A 21,190-nucleotide genomic window follows, 5' to 3' on the forward strand; every position below is an offset into this window, starting at 1 on the left:
ATTTGTAAAGCACTTAGCACATGCCAGCACATAGTAGATGCTTAATAAATACTTGTTTTCTTCTTTCCATGATTTGCTTCCCTGTTTAACACAGAGTCACAGCTTTCAGTTACTGGCCCAATAACCAATTTTCCTGAATCTCTGACACCCTTTGATCTATGCACTTTGCAGATAACCAGTGTTTGACTCTGGAGATATCTGAGTTGAAATGTAAACAGCTGAAGAGGAAAACAGCAGGGAAATACAGCTGCTCACAGCTGTTAATTATGTCCATAAACTTCCTCCCCCCCACTACTTCAACAGCATGGAAACATTCCTTCGATGTTGATGATTGCTGCTTTAATGTGGTAGGAGATCCAGGCCCTGAATGTTTGTGATGGAGCATGTCAAAAATGGAATGTGAAGAGTTTGGCGCATGGATGGGGGGTTAGCATTGAGGTCAAGGAGAAGCCAATACTGATATTTTGTGCCAATCCAACATTCTTTCCATTGCCCCATGCCGCCTTCCTGGAGAACAGTTTTGTGAGTCAGAGGATAAGAGACAAAAGAATATAATGTAAATGAACATAGGTATGTTTGAATGTTTATTCCTGGAAATTTATGAAGATGTCTTGTGTATCCAATGGGCTTCCCTGGAAGTTTGTTGGGAAAATATAGGTGTGGATCCCAAGAGAGTTGGTTTTACCCTTAGAGTGAAGCTTGATTTAGGGAACATAGGAAGAGCAGGGATTAGGGCAGGTCAAAAAGGACGTCACCAACTGACTGCTGGACATTTTGAATTGGGTGCCCCCGTAGACATTTCAAACTCAAACATCCAAAACAGAACTCATTACTTTTATCCCAAAACCCTGCCCTCTTCTGAACTTCCCTATTACTATGGAGGGCATCACCACCTTTCCAGTGAGCCAGGCTTATAACCTTGGTGTCATCTTCAATTTCTCTCTCATTTACTCTACAATATCCAGTCAGTTGCAAAATCTTATAATTTCTTTCTCATCCCTTACATACTTTCACAATTTTCCACTCACAAAACTGCGCTACTCCAATGGCCTTTTAATGGGTCTCCCTGCTTCAAGTCTCTGTTCCTTCCAGTCCAACCTACATTCATTTGTCACCATGATTTTCCTAAATTATCAGTCTAACCATATCTCTCCCTTGCTCAGTAAACTCTACTACCTCTCTATCACCTCCAGAATCAACTATAAGATCATCTGTTTGAAATGTATCCTTGTCATAACCCGTCCCCATCCTACCTTTCCAATCTTCTTACATTCTGCTCCCCTCCATTAAGTCTACAATCCAATTATACTGACCTAACTCCTGTTCTTTGAATATGATGCTCCATTTCCCACTTCCATACTTTTGAACTAGTTGTTTCATATGCTTGGAATGCTCTCCCTCCCAGCATCCAACTCTTAGAAACTCTGGATTACTTTAAGACCCAAACCAAGCACTACCTTCCCTACAATGCCTTTCCTGGTTCCCCTATCCTCCCACATAGTCCCCTCTACGATTACCTTCCATCTACTCTGTGTAATCTATTTATTTTGTCTCTTCCATTAAAATACAAGTTCCCCAGAGGCAACTAGGTGGCACAGTGGATAGAGCACAGGCCCTGGATTCAGCAGGACCTGAGTTCAAATCCGACCTCAGACACTTAACACTTACTAGCTGTGTGACCCTGGGCAAGTCACTTAACCCCAATTGCCTCACCAAAAAAAAAAAAAAAATACAAGCTCCCTGAGGACAGGGACAGGTTTTTGCTTTTCTTTTTCCACCTTCCCCAGTGCCTTGCACAGTGACTGGAACACAGAAAAGTACTTAATGAATGCTTATTGCTTAGTTGGCTAAAATGAAAGTGAAAAGAAAAAATGATCTAAATCACTAATAATTAGGAAAATGCAAATTAAAACAACTCTGAAGTTCCACCCACTTTCCAGAATGGATGGACCAGTTCACAGGTCCGACACCAGTATATTTTGTTGTTGTTGTTTTTTGTTTTTAGTGAGGCAATTGGGGTTAAGTGACTTGCCCAGGGTCACACAGCTAGTAAGTGTTAAGTGTCTGAGGTCAGATTTGAACTCAGGTACTCCTGACTCCAGGGCTGGTGCTCTATCCACTGCGCCACCTAGCTGCCCTACCAGTATATTATTATACCTATTTTCCCACAGCCTCTCCATCATTTCTCATTTTCCTTTTTTGGTCAGCTTTGTCAATCTAGAACTTCAGAGTTGTTTTAATTTGCATTTCTCTAATTATTAGTGATTTAGATATAATGGAGATTACATGTATAAATTAGATTTTTTTCTCTTCAGTCTCATTTCAACCAGTCAATCAATAAGCATTTATTAAGTACTTTCTATCCCCAAAAAGCTATTAAACTGTGTGTACCCTTTGATCCAATGATACCATCACTAAGTCTATACCCTAAAAGAGATCAAAGAAAGAAGAAAAGGACCCCCATGTATAAAAATATTTATAGTAATTCTTCTTGTGGTGGCAAAGAATTGGAAATTAAGGAGATGCTAATAAATTGGGAAATGGCTAAACAAGTTATGGTACATGGTGTGATGGAATAATATTGTGCTATAAGAAATAATGAAAGGGATGGTTTCATAAAGACCTGGGAAGACTTGTATGAACTGATGCTGAGTGAGGTGAGCAGAACTAAAAAAGAAATTCATACAATAACAACAACATTAAGATAAGCAACTCTCTGGGGCAGCTAGGTGGCACAGTGGATAGAGCATTGGCCCTGGAGTCAGTTGGACTTGAGTTCAAATCCGACCTCAGACACATAACACTTACTACTTGTGTGACTCTGGGCAAGTCACTTAACCCCAATTGCCTCACAAAAAAAAAAAGAAAGAAAGAAAGATAAGCAACTCTGAAAAACTTGGAAACTCTGATCAACACAATGATCAACCATAATTCAAGAAGACTGAGGATTTAGGATTAAAAATTCCTGCTACTCACTGATAGAGATGTGATAGATTCAGAGCATAGAGAATTTTTTTTACATGCCCAGTGGGAATTTTGCTTGATTATACATATTTGTGACAAAGATTTTGTTTTTCTTACTTTCTTGTGGGAAGGATGAAAGAGGAAAGGGAAAAGAAGGGCAGATCTTTGAAAATAAATATTTAATTTAAAAAAAATAAAAAGAAAGTTAAGAATTGAAGCTTGGCTTTTAAGTTGAGAACTTGGATACTGAAACAATGGTAGTTCCCTTCTACAGAAGTAGAGGGGGGGGGCAGCTAGGTGACGCAGTGGATAGAGCACCAGCCCTGGAATCAGGAGGAGCTGAGTTCAAATCTGGCCTCAGACACTTGACCACTTACTAGCTGTGTGACCCTAGGCACACATGAGGTAACCCTTATTGTCCCACAAAAAAAAAAAGAAAAAGAAAGAAAGAAAGAAAACCAATCCTCAACAGAAGTAGAAGGAGTGGTGGGTTTTGGGGGGAAATATAGAGTTTGATTTTAAACATGTAGGAATATACAGCAAGTACTTTAGAGATATCTAAATGAAAGGTCTTAATCACATTCAAAAAAGTTTGGCCTAAATATATATTCAAGAAAGAATGAAGAATGCTTATTTTCCAATAGTGATATGCAGTTAAATGGATCAACCATTGATCTTTCTAAACAGTATGTTTATTTTGAATAGACACTGTAGACAGAAGATGGTCTCAGAATGGAATAGAAGGAAGTGAGCAAGCTAAATTGCCTTTGGGAAAGTGCTCAGTGATTTAATGATCCCAAGTTTCTCTCCTGAAACTAAGGCCCATTTTTTTAAACACCAATATCCTTCAGGTAATGCTGTTTAGCCATAAATCATGGAATTGTGGGAGGAGGAAAGGAAATGAGGAAAGGTAATAAGCAAAGTTAAGTAATTTGCCCAGGATCGTACATCTGGTAAGTGTCTGAGGCCAAATTTGAACTCAGTTCTTCCTAACTCCAGACCCAAGACTCTATCCACTGTGCACCAGCTTCCTCAGTCTTCCAAAAATTAAAAGCTGTGAGTTAACAAAGAAATAATGGAAGAGCAGCTAGGGTGGCACAGTGGATAGAGCACTGACCCTGGAGTCAGGGAGGACCTGAGTTCAGGTCCAGGCCTCAGACACTTAACAACTTACTAGTTGTGTGACCCCTGGGCAAAGTCACTTAACCCCAATTGCCTCACTAAAAAAAAAAAAAGAAAAAGAAAAGAAAGAATGAGAGGGCGCTATATAGTGGGAGTAACCAGATGCTATATATTCCCAACAAAGTACTGAATCCCAGAAGGAGAATTTGATGTATAATTAAAGAGAGTATTAAATCTAATCAGAAAGTAGAAATGTATGGAAAGTGAGAAACAGAGTGTGTTCTCTGATACCTATGGAATGTCAGAAAATCTGGAGGAAGCCCCAAGCATACTGTGTGGACTCCGATGAAGGAATCATAGAATAAATTAAATGAGAGCCACGCAGGATAAGAGGGGAGTTGTTGGGATTTTGATCAACATAGGTTGGAAACATCCAAATTCATGAGACCACAAATCCATCAAAGGTCACTTGGTCTACTCATCTACCTGAAACACGTCCTTCTCTTACCAACTACCCACATTTTTCCTCAAGTCACCCCAATTATAGTTCTCATGGTTAATGACTGCCTAGAGAAGTGGAGGCAACTAAGTTATTTGCATTCTTCCCTGCAAACATCTAAGGCAGCATACAAATGTAGTTGACTGCCATTCCTAGAGTAACCTCCATCCCAATAACACTACCTAGGACTTTATAGAAAAGGAAAAGAAGCCCCTTCCTTTGGCTTCCCCTGCTGGGATATGAACACTCTTTATTCACCCCATGTCCCTTTAGTCTAATGTGTTCACCTTGACTTCTAACCTACATACTAAGTCCTCCGCCTCACCCCTACTAATAGTTGGATTAAGTAAGAAGAATTCATTGTTCAAACTCTCCTAGATTCACAGATGGTAATGAGGGTCTCCTGGGTATTTAGTGGATAGAGAGCTTGTGGCCCAAAGGAGAGAAAATGACAACCACCACACAAGGTTTAAAAACTCAAAATGCATAGAGGTCTTCCATCAGTTCCATAACACCAAACCACAACCTTAGGAACAGAGAGATATTTCTTGAGGAGGGATAGTGTGGGATCTCACAGCATAGTTTGGAAGAAGAGAGATAGATCCTGTTCCCTGTAAGGCCATCATTTAGGCATGATGTTGGGGTTGGGGTGGAAGAGTAGGACAAGATGAGTAAGTGATGTCAACAGCTTCCATGAAAGGACCCAAGCTTGAGGGAGACAGGTTGAATCAGACACGTGGTCACTCCCTAGCACTGCCCTTCATTGGCTTCACGATGCTATGTGTATTTCCCAACACAGATCTCTGCTACAACAACTGGTTTTCCCATTAGATTTCAGCACCCTGCCACCAGATCAGCCTAGTGTTTTATTTGGGGGGGGGGTTGGCCTAATAATTGACTTCCTGCCAGCGTGGACCCTGTCTTCTCTGTCCTGAGTAAACATTGCCTTGTCCTTACCACAGGCCTTGCCTAGTCACCTGCTGTTGGCCTTTGGGAGGGGTATGACAGTGGGCTGTGGCACTGATCGTGAGCCTTGGACAAGGCACCAAGCCACTTTTCCTGAAAAGCATGACATTTCTTCTATGAATGATGTCTCAGCAGAATCAGTTCAACCAGTCTCACACTCACCAGTGCTAGAAGACTTTTGGTGCTGCGTATAGTTGCCCCCAGTGGCATAATTACTGATCTCAGCTTACATATGTTTCCCTTTTCCTGGGTCTTCACTTGTTTAAACTGACAGCAGCAACATCAATGTGACATCCAGAGAGTTGTGCCTATGGATTCATTGGCAAAGGAAATCAGTACCCCCTGCCTCTCACAGCCAGACAACTGTACAGCCTCTGAGGTTCTAAGCTAAGCTCCCAAATATGCAGGCAAAGGTAGAGATGATACCTGTTTCTTTATTATACTTCTTTGCCCACTTTTAACCTATCGCATTCCCATCATTAAACCTCATTAGGGAGAGAGATGAGGAGGAATTGAGGGTAGGGTAGAAGGATAACAGAGGAGGGAGGGCTGGCAGCCTCTCCTGGATAGAGACACCAAGGCTTTGGAATAGGCAATGACCTGCCCAGATCCATGGACCTGAAGAAGAGATAAAAAATAAAACACAAGGGTAAAGAAAAGAGAGGGGGGTGATAAAAAGGGAGGGTAGATTCGGGGAGGCAGGGGTAGGAAGTAAAACGTCGGTGAGGAGGAATAGGGTGAAAGAAGGGGGGGAAAGTACAAAGGGGGTAAGTAGAATGGGGGGAATAGACCAGTCAGTAATAATAACTGTGAATGTGAATGGGATGAACTCTGCTATAAAACGGAAGCGGAATTGCAGAGTGGATTAAAAACCAGAAACCTACAATATGCTGTTTACAAAGAAACACATTTGAAGCAGAGAGATATACACAGAGTAAAGGTAAAAGGCTGGAGCAAATATATTATGCCTCAGCTAAAGTAAAAAAGGCAGGGTAGCAATCCTTATCTCAGACAAAGTGCAGGCACAAATAGATCTCATTAAAAGAGATAAGGAAGGAAATTACATCTTACTTAAAGGTACTATAGATAATGAAGTAATATCAATATGAAAAAGTATGCGCCAAGTGGTATATGCATCCAAGTTCTTAGAGGAGAAGTTAAATGAGTTACAAGAGGAATTAGATAGTAATACTATACTAGTGGGGGATCTGAATCTCCCCCTCTCAGATTAGATAATCTAGCCAAAAAATAAATAAGAAAGAAGTGAAAGAGGTGAATAGATTACTAGAAAAGTTAGACATGATAGATGTCTGGAGAAAATTGAATGGGGATAGAAAGGGAATATACCTTTTTCTCAGCAGTACATGGCACATTTTCAAAAATTGACCATGTATTAGGCACAAAAACATCATAGTCAAATGTAGAAAGGCAGAAATAGTAAATGCATCTTCTCAGATCATGATGCAATAAAAATTACATGTAAGAAAGAGCCAGGGGAAAGTAGAATGAAAATCAATTGGAAACTAAATAATATTCATTCTAAAGAATGAATGGGCCAAACAAGAATCATAGAAACAATCAATAACTTTATCCAAGAGAATGACATAATGAGACCAACATACCAAATCTATGGGATGCAGCCAAAGCAGTGCTTAGGGGAAAATTTATAGCTCTAATGCTTACATGAATAAGAAAGAGAAAGAGGAGATTAATGAATTGGGCATGCAACTTAAAAAGCTAGAAAAAGAACAATTAGAAATCCCCAATTAGACACTAAATTAGAGATCCTGAAAATTAAAGGAAAAATTAATAAGATTGAAAGCAAAAAAACTATAGAATTAATCAATACAACTAAGAGCTGGTTTTATGAAAAAAACCCAATAAAATAGATAAAATACTGGTTAATTTGATTAAAAAAAAAGAAAGAAGAAAACCCAAATTACCAGTATCAAAACTGAAAAGGGTGATGTTACCACCAATGAAGTGGAATTAAAGCAATCAATTAGGAATATTTTGCCCAACTGTATGCCAATAAATTTGACAATCTAATTGAAATGGATGAATATTTACAAAAAAACAAACTGCCCAGGTTAACTGAAGAGGAAATAAAATCCTTAAATAAACCCATATTAGTAAAAGAAATTGAACAAGCTATTAATGAACTCCTAAGAAAAAAACCCCAGGGCCAGATGGGTTTAACGGGTGAAATTTTACCAAACATTTAAAGAACAATTAATTCCAATATTATACAAATTATTTGAAAAATAGGTGAGAGAAGGAGTTCTACAAATTCGTTTTATGACACAAATATGGGTCGTGATACCAAAACCAGGCAAAGCAAAAACAGAGAAAGAAAATTATAGACCAATTTCCCTAATGAATATTGATGCTAAATCTTAAATAAGATATTAGCAAGGAGATTACAGCAAGTGATCACCAGGATAATACACCAAGACCAGGTGGGATTTATACCAGGAAAGCAGGGCTGGTTCAACATTAGGAAAACTATTAACATAATCAACCACATCAATAAGAAAACCAACCAAAATCATATGATTCTCTAATAGATGCAGAGAAAGCTTTGTCAAAGTACAGCACCCATTCCTAATAAAAACACTAGAGAGTTTAGGAATAGGGGAGCTTTCCTTAGAATAATAAACAGTATCTACCTAAAGCCATCAGCAAGTATTATATGCATGGAGATAAATTAGAGGCCTTCCCAATAAGATCAGGGGTGAAACAAGGGAATGCCCATTATCACCCCTATTATTTAATATTGTCCTAGAAATGTTAGCTTTAGCAATCCGAGAAGAGAAAGGAATAAAGGAATAGAATAGGCAAGGAGGAAACAAAACATATCACTCTTGCAGATGATATGATGGTATACTTAAGGAATCCTCGAGAATCAAGTCAAAAATTACTTGAAACAAATTAACAACTTTAGCAAAGTAGCAGGATATAAAATAAATCACATAAATCATCAGCATTTCTATACATGACACACAAAGTCCAGCAGCTAGAGATAGAAAGAGAAATTCCATTAAAGTAACGGTATGTAATATAAAATACTTGGGAGTCTACTTGCCAAGACAAACCCAGGAACTCTATGAACCACAACTACCAAACACTCTTCACACAAATCAAATCAGATCTAAATAATTGAAATATATCAATTGCTCATGGATAGGCAGAGCTAATATAGTAAAAATGACAATTACTGCCTAATTAATTTACTTATTCAGTGCCATACCATCAGGCTACCTAAAAATTATTTATACAGCTAGAAAAAATAATAACAAAATCATCTGGAAAAACAAAAAATCAAGAATATCCAGGGAAATAATGAAAAAAAATTCACAGGAAGGTGGGGTTAGCTGTACCAAACCTGGAGCTTTACTATAAAGTGGCAGTCATCAAAACTATCTGGTACTGGCTGCTAAAACTATGAGGTGGTAGATCAAAGGAATAGGCTAGGTCTCAGGAAATGCCAGTAGTAAATGACACTAGTAATGTAGTGTTTGATAACCCAAAGACTCCAGCTTCTGGGATAGGAACTCAGTATTTGACAAAAACTTCTGGGAAAACTGGAAGATAGCATGGCAGAAATTAGGCTTAGACCAACATCTTACACCTTATACTAAAATAAGGTCAAAATGGATACATGATTTAGACATAAGAGGTGATACCATAGGTAAATTAGGAGAGAAAGGAATAGTGTACCTATCAGATCTTTGGAAAGGAGAACAGTTTTTGACCAAACATGAGATAGAGTATATTATAAAATGCAAAGTGGATGATTTTGATTATATTAAATTAAAAAAATTTTGTACAAACAGAAGCAATGCATCCAAAATTGGAAGGGAGGCAGAAAGCTGGGAAACAATTTTTGAGGCCAGTGCTTCTGATAAAGGCCTCATCTCTAAAATATATAGGGAATTAAATCAAATTTATAAGAATCCAAGTCATTCCCCAATTGAGAAATGGTCAAAGGATATGAACAGGCAGTTTTCTGATGAAGAAACCAAAGCTATCTATTCCCATATGAAAAAATGCTCTAAATCTCTAATGATTAGAGAGATGCAAATTAAAACAACTCTGAGGTACCACCTGACACCTATCAGATTGGCTAAAATGACAAAAAAGGAAGATAATAAATGTTGGAGAGGCTGTGGGGAAATTGGAACACTAATGCATTGTTGGTGGAGCTGTGAGCTGATCCATCCATTCTGGAGAGCAATTTGGAATTATGCCCAAAGGGCGATAAAGCTGTGCATACCCTTTGACCCAGCAATCCCACTTTTAGGTCTTTTGCCCAAAAAAATCATGGAAGGGGGAAAGGGACCCACATGTACAAAAATATTTATAGCTGCTCTTTACGTGGTAGCAAGGAATTGGAAGTTGAGGGGGTGCCCATCAATGGGGGAATGGCTGGACAAGTTGTGGTATATGAATACAATGGAATACTATTGTGCTGTAAGAAATGATGAGCAGGAAGAGTTCAGAGAAACCTGGAGGGTCTTACGTGAGCTGATGATGAGTGAGATGAGCAGAACCAGAAGGACATTGTACACAGTATCATCAACATTGAGTGTTGACCTACTGTGATGGACTATATTCTTCTCACCAATGCAATGGTACAGAAGAGTTCCAGGGAACTCATGATAGAAGAGGATCTCCAAATCCAAGAAGAAAAAAAAAGAAAGAAAAGAACTGTGGAGTATAGATGCTGATGGAACCATATTATTTCTTTTGTTTTGGGTGCTGTTGTTTTTTTTTTCTATTTGAGGTTTTGCATCACTGCACTGATTTTTTTCTCTTGTAATAGGATTAATGCAGAAATAGGATTAATGTTATTATGTGTATATATATGTGTGTGTATATATATATATATATATCTATATGTATATGTATAGAGATAAATAGATATAACCTATATCAGATTACCTGCTGTCTAGGGGAGGGGGGAGGGAGGGGAGGGAGGGAGAAAAATCTGAAATTGTAAAAGCAAGTATAAACAAAAGTTGAGAACTATCTTTACATGTAACGGAAAAAATAAAATATCTCATAAAAAAAAACAAACAAACAAACAAACACAAGGGCACTCCATCTCTCTACCCAACAACCTCTGTCACATCCTGTAAAGCCACGGAACTCCCCTCCCAAGAGAACATCTCACTGCACTACCTTGCATGCTGTAGGCATGCAGTAAATATTTGTTTATCTGATTTGGCCTATTTAGTACCCAGTTTATTCTATCAGGATGATGAGAGCAAAGCACACCTCAATTTCTGTATACATTCTCCCTCAAATACTGTTTCTACACACCTTGACAGTATTGTTGATCATGGTCAATAAATTATGGGTGGGGCAGCTAGGTGGCATAGTGGATAGAGCACTGGCCCTGGAGTCAGGAGGACCTGAGTTCAAATCTGGCCTCAGACACTTGACACTTAATCGCTGTGTGACCTTGGGCAAGTCACCTAAACCTCATTGACCAACCAAAAAAGAAAAATTTTTCATTGCTTATGGAAAAGTAATTGAGTAAAATTTAAAATTTGAAAAAAATTAAATATTCAATAAATGAGTTACTTAATCCATTCCTTCACCCAGGTCCTTCTGTCTTAAGTTGGGCAATTGAAAACAATTGGTGGGGGACTTTGTTGCCTTGTTCACAACCATAGAAATTGGACAGAGGTAACTAAGCCAAGTGAGGCTAAAGCCCCAGCTGTGTTGTCATAGAGCAGGTGTAGTAACTACAGTAAGACCAATCAGCAGCCACTCCTGTGCTAAAACCTCAGACTGCGCTTCTGCACAGTCAAAAATGACTGTGGGTCTTTCAAGAGCATGGTATCATGGAAAGAACTCTAGATTTAGAATCAGTCAACAAACACTTATTAAATGCCTACTATGTGCCAAGCATTCCACATTGCCTTTAAATGCACAAAAACCACATAGGATTACAAAGGAAATCAATTATATAGAAATGCAGTTATCAAAAAATTTTTTTCAAAGTTCTCAGACCCTGCCCAAGTAGAATGTTGTGAACTGGAAAGACCAAGTTAAGTCAATCTGACTGAACCACAGAATGTTTGCAGTAAGCCTGGAAAGTTAGACTAAAGGGTAAGGATGAGTCCTCTTCTTTTTTTTTTTCTGTATCTCCAGCACCTAGCACAGTGCTTGGTACAATAGTAGGTGCTTAATAAATGCCTTTTTTGAATGATAGACCCCATCAGGCATGAGCTCTCAGCATTGGAACTGTCAAGAACCCAAGGTCACGTTCCATACTTGAATAAGCATCAGAGTAAGTAACACCTGAGTGAAGACAGTAGACAGGCACCCCTTTTCCCATGAACTTTTGAACCATGCAGACTGAAGCTCCTTTTCTCTGGGACGTGGCTGTCCAAGTTCTTTTTTTTTTTTTTTTTTTTTTTGGTTTTTGCTGGGCAATGAGGGTTAAGTGACTTGCCCAGGGTCACACAGCTAGTAAGTGTCAAGTGCCTGAGGCCAGATTTGAACTCAGGTCCTCCTGAATCCAGGGCCAGTGCTTTATCCACTGTGCCACCTAGCTGCCCCGACTGTCCAAGTTCTGAATGAGACAACCAAAGGTCAGAGGCCTGTGCACAGAACATTTTGCTGCAAGTTTAGGGTTTTCTCCCTGGTCCACCTGTGGGCCATTAAATCACAGAAAGATCTATAGCTGATTTCTCCTGTTTCACAGGGTAACAGGGGAAGGAAAGAGAAAGGAAGAAGCACTTATTAAGTGCCTGCCATGTGATTGGTGTTTTATAAATATCATCTCATTTGATCCTTTATAAATGTCGCCTCATTTCATAGGAAAAAGAAAGCTTGTTAGGGACTATGGTCTCTTGCATTCCAGACAACTTGAACAAAGGAGCAGACTTTCCTTCTCCATGGACAAATATTTCTTCCAGTAACCAAGGTCTTTGTCTTACACAGTCAGTCACTGATCTATGCCAAGGAAATCCATTGTGCAGTGAGTGCTGTTCACATCAAGAATATGAGAATGTGGGGAGCAGCTAGGTGGTGCAGTGGATAAAGCACTGGCCCTGGATTCAGGAGGACCTGAGTTCAACTGCGGCCTCAGACACTTGACACTAGCTGTGTGACCCTGGGCAAGTCACTTAACCCTCATTGCCCCGCAAAAAGAAAAAAAAAATGAATATGAGAATGTGTAAGGTGTGCCTAAAAAGTTACAAGAATTGGCTTTCCAAATCATCCATCGTTTTAATGTAGAAACTATAGATATGGTCTCTTTCTTCAGTAGTCATACCTTATATGGCTCTCTGAATGTGTGGACAGGACAGCCTTCACCTGGTCCTTATTTTTCTAATCATAGACCCAATAGAGCCTCAGTCTTTAAAGCCTATGTCAGGTAGCAATTAATAAATAAACATTTATCAAACAGCTACTCTGTGCCAGGCACTGTGCTAAGTGCCAGGGATATAAAAAGAGGCAAAAGACAGTCCTTGGCCTCAAGGAACAATGAAGGAAGGTCCCATGTATCAAGAACTACTCTAATGGGATATATGTCCCACTTCCCAACCCCCTCAGCTTTCTGGGAGTCTGGCTGCTGACATGGCCATGGATCTGCTCTTTGGCCTTGGGGCAAGGGACCCTGAGGGCCTAGAACCCCAAGGGACAGGTGTAGGTGGGAACAGTGAAGCTACACAGGCTGTGTGGGGCCAGGCCTTTAAAAATTGGGTTTGGAGAGGTTGTTTTTTGTTTCCTTAAGAAATGAAAAAGAATAAGGCTGAATAAACATGACTACATTAACTCGCTGAAAAACCTCCTGCCATTTTAACTTGGTTCCTGGAGAAATAAAAGAAAAATAATTTGTCCACCCACACTCAGATCTTTCTGACGAAGGTAGGTGAATATTGCTTTGCTAATCGAGTGTGACGGCTGGATGTGAAGCCACGCTGACGGATACAGGATTGAAAGGAATCAACAGCTTTTTTTTTTTTTTTAAAAGGAAGTAGCTGCTACTGGGTCTCAGCAGACCTGGGAGTCACTAAGCCTGATTGTATTCCTGGCTTCTACAGGTCTCCCCCAGCCCGTAGCAATGGAGACTATCGATGAGAGTGAGGGGCACCCAGATCAGCAGGGGGAAACAGCATCACCCCCACAGTCCTCGGAGAGAGAAACACAGCCTGCCCAGTGTCCCTGGGGCCAACCTCTGACTGGGGGCGGCAGCATGTGCTTGTTCGCCATCTCCCAATTCTTGGTAAGGATGTGGGATGTGCTAGGCTGTGGTGGAGGGAAGGAGGGAGAGGAGAAAGGAAAGTGAGGGGCATCCCCGCCCCCACCTGTACCCAGGACCCATCTGAGAATGGTCTTGGAGGAGGACCCAGAGCTCTGCTGTCTCACCTGTAAAGATTTCATTCCAGTGGAATCCCCAGGGCTGGAATGAGAAGGAGTCAGGTGATCTAAACTCTAGCATGTACTTTTAGGCACCCTGTGCCACTCCTAATCATAACCAGGGTCCTTGTCCCAATGAGATTCTCTGTAGGGTCTTCTTTGTGAGGGCAGTTTTGTGGTTTCTTTTCTATGGGGTCCTCTCATGTGGCTCCCTCTGGAGAAACATTCCTTAAATGGGATTCCCCCTACAGGCCTTTGCCTTTCTTTGGGGGGGGGGAACTTATCTCAGCAGTCATCTCTGGGGGAGTCTTCTCGTTGAGGTTGTGAGACCTTTTCCATACAGCTGGGCTCTTGCCTTCACTTTGGTGAATCACTTCTGTGCTTTTTCTGCAGACAAGAAGACTCCAGCTCTCACATTCGGGTTTTCCTTGGTGCAGGCTGAGGGAGGGAAGTTTGGGAATGTGTTCTTTAAAGTAACAGCCTAAATAAATGCAGAAGGATTGAAGCACAAGGACCTCTGAGGGATGAGCCAGGGAAGTGCCCCCAACCCCTGGCTCTGCCTTGTGGGCTCCGGGCTGTGAGCTAACCTTGACCCCCTCTCCCTTCTCTTGTCCAGCTCGCCTTAGGAGTGCTCTGGCTCAGTGGGTATGGCTCTATCGCTCTGCAGGGGCTCCTGGATATGGGCTCCTCTTTGCTCACACCATTGGGACAACTGTTCATCGTCCCAGAGGTAAGTGGGCTCTGGAGGGACCAGGTGGGTTGGGAGGAGAAAAAGCAGGGCTCTGATTCCATTCCCCCCCACACTCTCACCCCTTCCCTCTGCCAGGGCTTCCCTAATTTCAGAACTCAGTTTGGGGTTCTGAAACCTCTCATTTGGCTCCTGTTTAGGAACTATCCAGGGAACAAGGAACTGGCTTTCCAAATCATCCAAAACTTTCCCTCCCCTGGGCTGTCCTATCTCCGGCAACCCTGAGCCTTGACATGTATATCAAAGAACCATAGGGCACTCTCCCTCAGGGACTCTGAGACTTCAGCCTCTCCTGCCCTGGACTTAGACAATCCCCTTTTTTCCCTAGTTCAGCTAAAACCAGGTTGGGGATCTTCAAAATCAAGTTTACCAGGAAACTGATTAAAAAGTAAAACCCAATACAAAACTGGATTTGAAATGGCATGGATCATGGATCCCTCACCCTAGGGAAACTCCAGTCTGACCACTGATGGGCAAAGCTAACACACTTTACAGTCCCTCAACCCAGTCCCCATCTCAGCCTTCTCCCTAAAACTTTTACCCATGAATGAAACCTCTATCTTTCCTTCCTTCCTTCTTTCTTTCCTTCTCTTTCTTTTCTTCTTCTTCTTCTTCTTCTTCCCCTTCTCCTCCTTCTTCTTCACATGGCTGTGTCCTTGATGACAAGTGGCATCAGCTCCTTCGCAGTGCTAGAAGCAGACTGGCTTCTCTTTCTGTCTAAAGGACCTTCTCTTCTGTGGAATTGTCCACTCAGCTCCTATCTACTTCCTGAAGGCAACCATTGGTTGCCAAATCCTATATCCATTTTCCTCACCTATCCACTTCCCTAGGCTTTTTTTAATAACTTGACCCTTAGGTGTGTGCTTCCCTCCAAACCATCCCCATGCTCTCTGTCTGTCTCTCTCACTCACACAAACACACACACACACACACACACTGACCGTCCAAAATCCTATGGTATAATATTTGTAATCTCAAAAATACTTTTAATACATAGTTTAAGAGTTTCTCCCAATAATGAGGAGAGAATCTTGGTATCATACACCCATCACCCCAAGGTGGCTCAGTCACATTTGGATGGCTGACAGAAGGTATCACTCATATCTATAGGCCCCAGATGTCTTGCTAGACAATGTGAGCCAAGTCTCTCTAGTGCCTAAGGCCTCAGTTTCTTCTCCTGAGCAATGGGTCCTGCTCCCTTCACCACCACCATCCCACCCCACCCCCCTTAATCCTATCCCTGTTGACCTGATCACTTTGTCTGATATTTCCTAGGTCTGCCTAAAGATGGGAAGCATGGACACATCTGGGTTTCTGGTGACCTTCCTGGCTTTTGGCCTAATCTTCGCTGTGATCTTGGTAAGCTGCCTCCTGACCTTCCCTTCAATTCGTGCCCCTTGTGCCCTTCTCCTCTCACCTCTCTGCCTTGTCACTCTGACCTCCCTGACCCCAGCTCTAGCCAAACCCCGGTGCCTTCTCCAGCTCCTCCAGCTTCTGGACTCTGTGGGCTCTGATATATTACCTCCTCCAGGCCTCTGTCTGCATGTTTAGTTGGGGTGGAGAAGGGTAGAGAGAATGCTTAGGTCTGGGATAGGGAATTGCATCACCTTAGCATATGTGACAAGATAGGTGACACAATGGAGAATGTGCTGGACTTGGAGTCAGCATGGCCTGAGATCAGTTCCTTCCTCAAACACTAGCAGTATGGCCCTGGACAAATCACTTAACCTCTCTCTCCCAGCCTCAGTTTTCTCATCTGAAAAATGGGGATAATAACAGAACCTACCTCACGGGGTTGTATCAAGGTTCAAATAAAATAGTGCATATAAAGTACTTTACAAACCTGCAAGCTCTATTAATTATTCCTGATCCTAGACAGTGGTTCTAGGTGCAGGCACTTAAGCCAACATCTACTGATCTCCAACCTGCTGTCCTCTTTCAGAGGGAGGGAGGGAGTGGGAGGAAATAGGGGGATATACAGACTTTAGAGGTAGGCCTCAGGCAGAAACCCAGATGAGGGGGAGTATCCCAGAGAAGGGAAAAGTTCTAGACTACCTGGGAGAGACAAGGAATTGGAAGGTGCAGGGGGGTAGGAGGTGGGAAGCAGCAGAAACGATAGACACAGAATCCCTCTGGGCAGTAGGCTTGGCTATTGTAGACCACTAACATGGCTAAAGTCCTATAAAAGCCATTCCTATATGGGGCAGAGTCATGGGGCGTGGCCAGGTTAGATGCATGACCTCCCGGGGCAGCTAGGTGGCACAGTAGATAAAGCATCAGCCCTGGATTCAGGAGGACCTGAGTTCAAATCCAGTTTCAGACACACTTACTAGCTGTGTGACCCTGGGCAAGTCACTTAACCCCAACTGCCTCACCAAAATAGATAGATAGATAGATAGATAGATAGATAGATAGATAGATAGATAGATAGATAGATAGATAGATAGATAGATGCATGACCTCCCAAGGTAGCCAGGATAGGCACACACTCTGGCCCTACACATTAATCAATAATGTTATGTTGTTAATGGCCCTCCAGTAGGCTATAATTGTCTTCCTCTGACCCCCAGGTTTGGCATCTCCTGGGAACTTCCCCAGAACCTCCAGAGAAGCAACCTGAGGACAGGCGCCAGTCTGTGAGCCGCCAGCCATCCTTCACCTACTCTGAGTGGATGGAGGAAAAAACTGAGGATGATTTCTTAGATCTGGACCCTGTCCCTGAGACACCAGTGTTCGACTGCACAATGGACATCAAACCAGAAGCTGACCCAACCTCCTTGACAGTCAAATCCATGGGCCTACAGGAGAGGTGGAGGAGGGGCCCCGGGGGCTCAGAGGCTCAAAGTATCCAAAAGCTTCCCCATTCCCTATTGTATTTCTGTGCTAAAGCCAAGGGATTTCTATCTCTGGTAGCCCATGTCCTGGGACAAAGCCATGGGCAAGATGTGTCTGTGTTTCCAGGGGAATAGCCATGGGGGTAGGATCCTAGAAAACATAATTTCAGTGATAGAGAGGCAGCATTGGGGAAGAACTCAGAATTGGGAATAAGGAGTTCCTGGGTTCTGATCCTAGCTCTTCCCTAACTCGCTGCCACCCTGGAGAAACCCCATTCCCTTTGATGGCCCCTTAGCTCCGTCATCTGTAAAATGGCAGGATTGGTTGAGATGACCTTCAATAGCCCTTCCTGATGGGTCACTCTTAGATTCTAGACATAGTCACTCTGGGCTACTTGGACTGTAGTAGACACTCTCCATACTACCACTAGCCTTCCCAAAGGCTTCCAGCACTGTAGCCGTTTGCTAATGTGGCTCTGGGTGGCTGCCTTCCCTCTCTGTGTCTGGTCGTCAGTTCTGCAGGGAGGTCAGGAGTCAGCCCAGGAGGGGATAGAAAGAAGAATGGAATGCAGGGGTCATCCTGTGGAGGGTCGCGGGGTTAGACATTGCTCCTCTTCTCCTCCTCCAACCTCACATACAAGGACTCCTTCCGGTCAGAAGAAGGATCCAGACCCAAAGCTTAGTGACTGATATCAGGTCAGAATTGGGGGCTCTTGGAGAGAACAGGTCCACATCTTTTAAAAAGAAGCATTACATTCTCTTACTAAACGCTGTGAGAAATGGGGGTCCTCATCACTGAGCCTGAGCCATAGTCCCTCATCTTGGAACCCTCATCTTCCATCCCTGAGCTCATCCCTGAGGTTCCATCCTTTATCCCTTAGCCTTCATCCTTCATCTTTGGACTGGGTCCTAATCTTTCATCCTTGGGCCCAAACCTTCATCTCTGGGCCTCGTCACAAGGCCCCATCTTCCAGTCCTGGACCATTGTCATTCATCTCTGACACCAGGACGTTGCTTAGTCTAGGAGGTGCTCAAATGTGTCCCTGACACTGGACATGTGCACTCCAGGGCTGCTCTGAAGAGGGCTTTGGCTACATTATGTCTCCGCGAGAGGAGTCAGCCCGTGAGTACCTGCTCAGTGCCCTCCAGGGTCCTCCAAGCCGAGGAGCTCCATGAGAAGGCTTTAGGACCCATTCCCTGCTGCAGGCGGAGTTTCTTTGTGAGTATCAGACCCCAAAATCTCCCTCTGTCCATGCTATGGCCAATGTCTGTTTGACTCATTCATTCAGGATGTGCTTCCTAAGCAGCTTTTGGACACATGCATGAGTCCAGTGCTCTCTATAGAAAGAGCCAGGGATCTGAATCAGTGAGGTAGGTGGCATAGCAGACAAGGCACTGGATCTGAACTCAGAAACCCTAGAATCAAAATCCTGCCTTTCAAATGCTGCCATGTGTGACCTTGGACAAGTCACTTAAAAATCTTAGTCTCTATTTCCTCTCGGGTTCCTTCTTCCTCTTGATCAGTGATCCTTTGAATCTTAAAACCCCACCTCAGGTGACATGCCCCTGGAAGACCCAAATCCTTACCTAAAGGTGACTCTCACAGAAATCACACATTAAGTTTCCATAGTAGGGGCAGCTAGGTAGCACAGTGGATAGAGCACCGGCCCTGGAGTCAGGAATACCTGAGTTCAAATCTGGCCTCAGACACTTAACACTTACTAGCTGTGTGACCCCGGGCAAGTCACTTAACACCAATTGCCTCACTAAAAAAAAAAAAAAAAGTCTCCATAGTAGAAAACACTGACTCACCCTCCTGACTTTCCTTTGCATTTCAAAAGCACCACCGTGCTCCTGGAGACCAAGGTTTAAAACCTATGAATCATCCTCAATTCCTCAGTCTCTCCCTACCCCCAGCCCCAAGTCCCTCAGTCCACATTCAGTCATGAAGACCAGCTGATTTCATCTTTGAAATGGGACTCGGTTCCAAACGTTCCTTTCCATTCTCACCCCCTCATCCTAGTACAAGCTCTATCACCTCAGGCTTGGACTATTGCAGTCACCTCACTGTACAATACTCCCTCCTTGGTCCACTTTAAAGGCCATTGCCAGAATAACTTCCCTAAAGGACAGCCCTGCTCAAAAACTTTCAGCGGCTTCCTACTGTCTATAGCAAACAGTCCAAACCCCTAAGCCCAGCAGTTAAAGCTCTCCACAGTCTCTCCCTAAACTATGTTTTTAGCTTAAGTTCTCAGTATACCACTCACACAGATATGCCTTGGCCTTCCTGCCTGTGTCTTTGTTCAAATCATTCCTCTCTACATTCCCCTACTTTCTCATTTTTTCCTACCTTATATAAACCCATTTAACAGAAATGCAGGATCAGAAAGACCACTGGAGTCAGGAAGGGCCATGAACCAACTGTCAGTTTTCTCATCTCTAAAATCGGGATAAAAATACCAATCATAGTACATCCCTCCTGGGGTTATTTTGAGGGCCAAAGGAGCTGATGTGCCATGTAAAAAGCACTGGAAATCTTGAAACATCATATAATGGTAACCATTATGATTACAGTATCAGCAGTTTTTATATAAAATATCATATGTTTTTCTGTTTCTTTTTTTTGGATGAGGCAGTTGGGGTTAAGTGACTTGCCCAGGGTCACACAACTAGTAAGTGTCAAGTTTCTGAGGTCAGATTTGAACTCAGGTCCTCCTGACTCAGCATATGTTTTTAAATATTTTAAATATTTTATATTTATGTGCTATATTTTATATTGGAAGAGGAAGCCTAGTTTAGGTGATAGAGCATTGGATTTGGAACCAAGAAGGTCAGAGTTCAAATCCTTCTTCACATACTACCTGTGTGACCCTCATGTGACCTCCCTGGGCCTCAGTTTTCTCAAAGGTAAAATGGAGATAATAACCCTTACCTCACTGATTGTTGAGGGACTCAAATAAAATAATTTGTATGAAGCACTTTGCTAACCTTAAAGTGCTATATAAATGTGAATTATCATGATTATGATGACATTCTCATAAATCTAATCCATTCTTCAGAGTCCAACTGAAATCCCAACTCCTACATGAAGCCTTTCCCAGCTAATCCAGCTGGCATGTGGAGCTCTCATTCTTCTGAACTCTTAGACATATGTGTCTATAAAAACTCATTTGATAATGAGATTCTTTAAACCACCCTTGAATGGCGTGGTTATAGGTCCCGTCATCATCTTGGCAGCACACTGGTTAGATGACTTCCTAAAATATGGCTCCCAGAACTGTGTACCCTATTACAGAGGATGACCTCACCAGGACAGAGCATAACAGGACAATTACCTCCCTAATTTTGGAAACTGTGCCTCTTTTATTGGAAATTCAGATCACTTTGGCTTCTTTGACTGCTGCATCTCACTGTTGGACTCATCCTGGACTTGTTCCAATACAGCTTCCAGATCATTTCATACCTGTAGTCCAGCCACGGCCTCTCCCAGTCCTCATACTTATATGATTGGTTTTCATCTTGTTTTGTTTTTAAACCATAAGTATGGGATTTCTTTAGTTATCCCCTATGCCATTTCATTCATTATCTCAGCCTGTCAGAACTTTTTTGCATCTTGACTCAGTAGTCCATCAGTTAGGACTTCCTCCAGGGTTGGTAGAAATCTACAAATTGTCTTTT

The 21,190-nt window shown here is 42.2% G+C and overlaps 1 protein-coding gene across 1 annotated transcript in view; it reads left to right on the forward strand.

Moving 5' to 3' along the window:
* PTPN5 (protein tyrosine phosphatase non-receptor type 5) overlaps positions 1-21,190 on the forward strand; it is a 118,244-nt gene that overhangs the window by 71,127 nt on the left and 25,927 nt on the right. Inside the window, 7 exon segments of the mRNA XM_043972830.1 lie at positions 13,615-13,796; positions 14,547-14,660; positions 15,954-16,037; positions 17,249-17,487; positions 18,537-18,579; positions 18,581-18,655; positions 18,657-18,731. Of these exon segments, the coding sequence (XP_043828765.1) occupies positions 13,615-13,796; positions 14,547-14,660; positions 15,954-16,037; positions 17,249-17,487; positions 18,537-18,579; positions 18,581-18,655; positions 18,657-18,731 (812 nt within the window).

Source organism: Dromiciops gliroides, chromosome 6 (assembly GCF_019393635.1).
Source record: "Dromiciops gliroides isolate mDroGli1 chromosome 6, mDroGli1.pri, whole genome shotgun sequence".
Lineage (NCBI taxonomy): Eukaryota > Metazoa > Chordata > Mammalia > Microbiotheria > Microbiotheriidae > Dromiciops > Dromiciops gliroides.